Source organism: Coregonus clupeaformis, chromosome 34 (genome assembly GCF_020615455.1).
Source record: "Coregonus clupeaformis isolate EN_2021a chromosome 34, ASM2061545v1, whole genome shotgun sequence".
Lineage (NCBI taxonomy): Eukaryota > Metazoa > Chordata > Actinopteri > Salmoniformes > Salmonidae > Coregonus > Coregonus clupeaformis.
The window spans coordinates 26,952,978-26,958,977 of record NC_059225.1 but is presented as its reverse complement, the minus strand read 5'-3'; the positions used below and the strand labels follow the sequence as shown (position 1 = coordinate 26,958,977).

The 6,000-nt window shown below is 46.3% G+C and overlaps 1 protein-coding gene across 2 annotated transcripts in view; it reads left to right on the top strand.

Annotated features, from left to right (window-relative positions):
* Window positions 1-278: 278 nt before the first annotated feature.
* drosha (drosha ribonuclease III) overlaps window positions 279-6,000 on the top strand; it is a 146,999-nt gene continuing 141,277 nt past the window's right edge. The window contains exons 1-9 of one of the 2 annotated variants that reach the window (XM_041861997.2): window positions 279-550; window positions 1,208-2,162; window positions 2,475-2,543; window positions 3,005-3,317; window positions 3,649-3,790; window positions 4,347-4,519; window positions 5,310-5,390; window positions 5,523-5,609; window positions 5,846-5,932. In XM_041861997.2, coding sequence (XP_041717931.2) covers window positions 1,210-2,162; window positions 2,475-2,543; window positions 3,005-3,317; window positions 3,649-3,790; window positions 4,347-4,519; window positions 5,310-5,390; window positions 5,523-5,609; window positions 5,846-5,932 — 1,905 coding nt within the window. In that variant the 5' untranslated portion in view covers window positions 279-550; window positions 1,208-1,209. Of the gene's footprint in view, window positions 551-1,207; window positions 2,163-2,474; window positions 2,544-3,004; window positions 3,318-3,648; window positions 3,824-4,346; window positions 4,520-5,309; window positions 5,391-5,522; window positions 5,610-5,845; window positions 5,933-6,000 lie in introns of both variants that reach the window. The other variant, XM_041861996.2, reaches the window with a different exon arrangement.

Here is a 6,000-nt window from a genome sequence, read left to right as displayed (position 1 = left end):
CACTGTGTAATGTTTTTTCCCGATAACCAGAAATTCCCAAGCATCCTTACGCCAATGCGGAGTGATGCGTGCATAGAGCCTATTTAGGCACCAGGCGTGTCCTTGGTCATGGCTAGACAGTATCCAACTTTTGCTAAATTAACGTCAGATTTGTCTTTTCGTAGCATGTTTGGACAATTTACGCAGCAGGTTAGGAAAATTAACGTAGCAGGTTAGGATAATTAGGTTAAGGTTAGGAAAAGGGTTAGGTAAAATGCTACATTTTTCAACATTGACGTTCATTTGACAAAAGCTGTATCTTTTCTAGCCATGACCGTGTGTCTTGGGTCATGCGTGTCCGTCTCCTTTAGCATTCCGACTGGAAACACAGATGCTCGCACGCACAGCACAGCAAAACCAACAAGATATTTGCAACAAGTGCATGCATTTTTTTGTCTCCCTGGACTAGCTACAGGTTATACGGTTCAAGAGCACTCCATGCCATTCAGTAATTGATGCGCTTCTGTTTGAAATCAGGCTCCGTGTAGCTAGCAAGCTACCAAATCTGAAGGTAATTGTAGCTAACGTAGCTAGCTTGTCTTGAATGCTGTCATTGGATTCAGCTAGCTAATTAGCAAACGTTAGCTAGCTTACTAGCTTATGTTTAATAAATACAACTAGCCTCCCATTTAGCTATTGTCATTATGAATTGCAATTTGTGTGCACTGTAAACTTAAATAGCTAGCTATCCTGTTTGCATATTTGTATAACTAGCTGTTAGCTTGCCATCGTTTGTTTTTAAACTCTAGCCGAAAGGACATGCTAGCTAACTTCTTAAACTAGTTACGTTACTCACCGTTACTGTAGCAAGCTAGGTACATTTTAGCTAACATTAGCCACAGTACAATGGTGTCAGTTCAGACTGACTTGATTGCTAATTCATTACGGACATTACGGAAATACATAAATAACCACATACTTTCAGCTAATGGCGTCTATCCAATACAGTTACTTGTACATTTACTTGTTAGTAAAATTATATTTCACTGTGGTTTATGTCCACAGATAATTGAGTGTTGATTCAGATGGTCTGTGTTGTGTAATCAACTCTGATCCAGGGTGTTAGTGTGGCTTGCTAATGCTGAGGCACACTAACACTCTGGACCAGAGCTGGTGACACTGTGCACATTGGTGATGATTTAACCATGTTGTTCCTGTTGTCTTGTAGGTATGTCCTTCCATCAGGGTCGAGGAGGGGGAGGTTGCCCCAGAGGAAGAGCACCCCCAGGTCAACATGGGGGTCAACACGGCTCCCACCAAAATTACCAGCCCACCAACCTAGGACCCCCACCTCCCCAGCCGCCAATGCTCCCCTACCAGTACGACCCTCAGGCCCAGCACTGCACCTCTCACAGCTACGGTGGCCAAGGAAACAGTGGTGGGGGTGGTTACATCACTGCACATTCAGACTACATGTCTTACCCCCCTCCAGTGCCCACTCAGGGGGGTATGGCGGTCAGCCCCCTCAGCCAGTGCCCTGTACGCCCGCCCTTCCCCAACCCCCAGAGCCACCCCAACTTCCCCCCTCCTCCTCTTGCCGGCAACTCCATATCTGGGTCTCCAGCATCAGCTCAGAGTTCTTACCACTATATGATGCCTTCCGTACCCCCTCCACCCCTCCCTCACCCTCCCGGCATGCCTCCCACCATGCCTCCCCAGTCCATGAGCTACCATCAACCCCCCTACGCCATGAACTACTCCCATCCTCCATTCCCTCCTCTGCCCAACTTTAGCCCAGGGGACTACGGCTCCCACCAGGGTCCCAGCTCCTTCAAGCCAGACCACGGGGGCTTCAGGCACGGTCCTCACGGAGGAGGAGGGCAGCAGTACAAGGCTGAGAAACAACAGCAAATGGACGACAGAGGTCAGAGGTCGCCGGAGAGAGGCAGAGGGGGTCGCCATGACGACCACAGGCAGCAGAAGGGTGGCTATGCTTACGGCAGTCATGGTGGCAGTGGTGGTGGGGGCGACAGACACAAGATGGATTTCCCCATGAACCAGAGAGGGAAGGACCGAGGCAGGAGTCCGGACAGACGCAGGCCGGAGGGAGGGAGACACCGGTCAGAGTACGAGCAGCGTGGGAGGACTCCTCCTACTCGTCACCGGAGTAGAGAACGCAGCAGGTACGTGTCGGTCCCATACCCAACCTATAATGTCCTCATTTACATTTTAGTCATTTAGCACAGGGTTTCCCAAACTCGGTCCTGGGGGCCCCCTGGGTGCACATTTTGGTTTTTGCTCTAGCACTGCAAAGGTTGGGGGGGGGGGTTTGGAAACCCTGATTTAGCAGACACTCGTGTTCAGTGGACTTTATGTTATGCAATACTGTGTTTGCTTTGATGGAATGCTTTCAATACCAGATCTGTATCTGTATGTTGTACATTCTAAGAGAAGTGTCTGTCTGTCTGTGTGTGTGCGGGTGTATGTATTCTCAGGGAGAGGCATCGCCACAGAGACAGTCGGAGGTCTCAGTCACCTGACAGACACAGGAAGAGACCTAGAAGGTAATGGATGCTCACGTTGACTCTTAAAAAAGTATTTTTATTTTTTTCCTCTAATCTGTGTCTGCGTGCATGTTATAGACCTAGGGCTATATTCAATCTGTATCGCTGAAGCGTTACGATTTGGCAATATACAATTTAAGATAATTTTGGATTGAGCCAACATAAGCAGCAACAAATACAACTTTAAACTTGAATGCAGTCTCCGCTAACGTGGGAACATTGCCTTTAAATTTCCCTCATGCTGTAACGCTGAACTTTCATGATACATATTGAATAGATCCCCTAGTCATAATACTGAACCCTGAAAGTACATAGCTTGTTACCCACATCTTTGATTTAAATTATGTGCACACAATGCAACTATTTACACAGTTGGAGCCGAGATGGATGTCTGTCTCTCTCTCTCTCTACTCTCTCTCTTGCTTTGTTTCCCAATGTGACCATTTCCTCTCTCCCTGCAGTCGATCAGCCAGCAGAGAGAGGAAGCGTGGTCGCTGGGAGGAGGAGAGGGACCGGAGGTCCGACATTCCGGGGATGAGCAGAGACAGAGAGCGCAGCTATACCTCCGTTAGGAGCCGAGACACAGAGACTGAAGTCTCCATAGACCGGGACAGAGACCGGGAGAGAGAGATGGACAGGGAGAGGGAGAGGGAGAGAGGAGAGAGGGATAAAGGGGAGGGAGATGAGAGAGAGGAGGATGAGTTGCTGAAACCTGCGTGGATCCGCTGTACCCATGCTGAGAACTACTACTCCAGCGATCCGATGGATCAAGTGGTAGGAGGCTAATCCTGGCTTTTCTCTGCTGACTTTGATAGTTTGACACAAACAGGTTCATTCTGTATGAAAATGTAACCAAACCGTGCCATATTTCAGATTTTCCTGATACAGTATGCACCAGAAATGTATTTGGAAAATGTCTGAGGATATAAGACCATATGAACAGTTACATCTCTGATAATCATTAGGGTGTTTACAAAAGCTCTGATCTGTCAGTGATTCTCTGTCTGATTTTTACCACTACAGCTTTATACTCTCTTTCAACCAATTGCTCAAACTTCTCATACTGCCGTTTGAAACTCTGTGTGACCCTGTTTTGTTGCTGTAGGGTGATTCTACGGTGGTGGGGACCAGTAAGCTGAGGGACCTGTACGAACGCTTCGAGGAAGAGCTGGTCAAGAGACAGGAGCGTGCTCAGTCAGCCCGGCCCAAATGGGACCCTCCCAAGACCAAGCTAGATGAGGAGCCCGGTACTGTATTGATATCAGATAGTATCCCCAAAGGTATTTCAACTCTAACACTGGTTATGTAACAGTGGAATGTGAGAATGACAGTCTTGTGTTGAAGTAAAGAAATACTGTCGAACCTGCCTTTTAAACTGTGTAGAATTTGCCTTGCCATGTCTGAGATTGATGAATGTGATTAGGAATGACTTCACAGACGTGTCAGACAACTAGGAGAGTTAAAAAGAGAGATTGATTAGCTACAACATTTAGTGCACTAAGATTGACAGTGTTCAGTGTTGTCAACCTGTTTTCAGTTGCAATTACTGTCTTTGCTGTGAGTTCAGACCTCTCTGTGTGTGGACTAGCCACCGACAGTGCAAAAAAGAAAGTGAAACCCTGTGCACAGCAGTGCGTCTATGTATATCCAGGTGTTGGTTTTGGCAGGAACAACTAGTATTCAAAAACAAGTGTAAAAACCATACAGTAGAGAAGACAGGTGACCGAAAGTTAGTGTTGTGTTGAGACCCCTCTGTTTGCACTAGCCACTGACAGTGTCCTGGTTGATGTGTGTCTGTTCCAGAGGAGAGCCACAGCCACAGCAGCAGTGAGTCAGACTGTGAGTCTGACGGGGGAGGCAGTACCTGCTCCAGCAGCTCTGACTCTGACCTGTTTGACGTGATCGCTGAGATCAAGAGGAAGAAGGCCCATCCACACCGTCTGCATGACGAGCTGTGGTACAACGACCCAGGACAGGTCAGAACATCCTCCTCTTGATTTATTGATTTATTGATTTATTTGATTGATTGAGGAGCTGTGGTACATTGACCCTTGTTGTAAAAAAAAACCTAAACCGATCAGAAAATGTTCCTTCAGAAAATCAAGTTTCATAGTTCAGGATGCCTTTCAGATCATAATGAATAGGTTTACATAGAGGGAACAGATTGTAGATCACCACTCCTACTCTGAGCTTTATGAGTACAGGCCCTGCTCTAACATGGTCTAGCACAGCCTGTTTCTCCAACTCTGGTCCTGAAGAGCTAGGGTTGTGCAGGGTTTCATTCCAGCTCTGCAGTACCACACCTGGTTTAAATGCAAGGCTGTAATGAAAGCCTTTGCACCCAGATGAAGAATCCAAGTCTAACACAGAACTAGTGTTGAAAGAGACAATATTCCTCCAAAATACTTGTAATGGCATTTTATTTGAAACCTTTTTAAACAATGCCCATGACAGGGTAACTATGATTAAAATTATGTGATGTTGGAAACACAGTGTCCGAATGCACGTCATTTAATCCTTTAACTGTTTATTATAATATGTGCATTTTAAGTGATTCATTCTGTTTTGGTGACACCATCTTTTACGTGCTGTCAAAATGTCACCTCTTGTGTTTATGCGTACCACACACATGCCACAACTCCCTTCAGCACTTTTTACAAATATATTTTAGAATTTTTTTTACTGTTACAGTTTGGCGTAGTGTTCATAGTGGTTATGGCTGTCCTCTGTGTGTGTGTGTGTGTGTGTGTGTGTGTGTGTGTGCAGATGAACGATGGGCCGTTGTGTAAGTGCAGTGCCAAGTCCAGACGCACAGGGATACGCCACAGCATCTACCCTGGAGAGGAGGTAAACACACACACACAACCTACTCTACTCTCCCCTCTCTTCTGAAATGTCTTGCATTGATTCACATTAAAATACTATTGTATGGTTATGCTACAGACTATTGAACATAGTCTTTGTACTATCTCTCTCCAGTCGGTGAAGGAATGTCGTCCGATGAACAACAACTCTGGGAAGCTCTACCACTATAGAATCACTGTGTCTCCACCTACTAACTTCCTGGTATGAATACATCTGTCTCTCTCTCCCTCTTGATCCCTCTCACAGTTCTGATGAGTTTTCTTTCCTGAACACATGACCTTACCTTGAGTTTGTAGTTTGTCCTGGTAAGGTGACATGGTCAGGAAAAGATGTTAGGCCCTAGATGGACCTAAAACCATGGCCAAAGGAATTCTCTTAACTTTACATCAGACTTCATTCTGACATTTCCGGTATGTGTGTGTGTGTGTTGTTCGCAGACGGACAGGCCTACGGTGATTGAGTACGATGACCATGAGTACCTGTTCGAAGGCTTCTCCCTCTTCTCCCACATGCCTCTCACTAACGTAAGCAATTTGCAATGGATCCATCCTGTCGTTATACCCTCCACTCCCTCTGATCTCTCGCTCTCTTC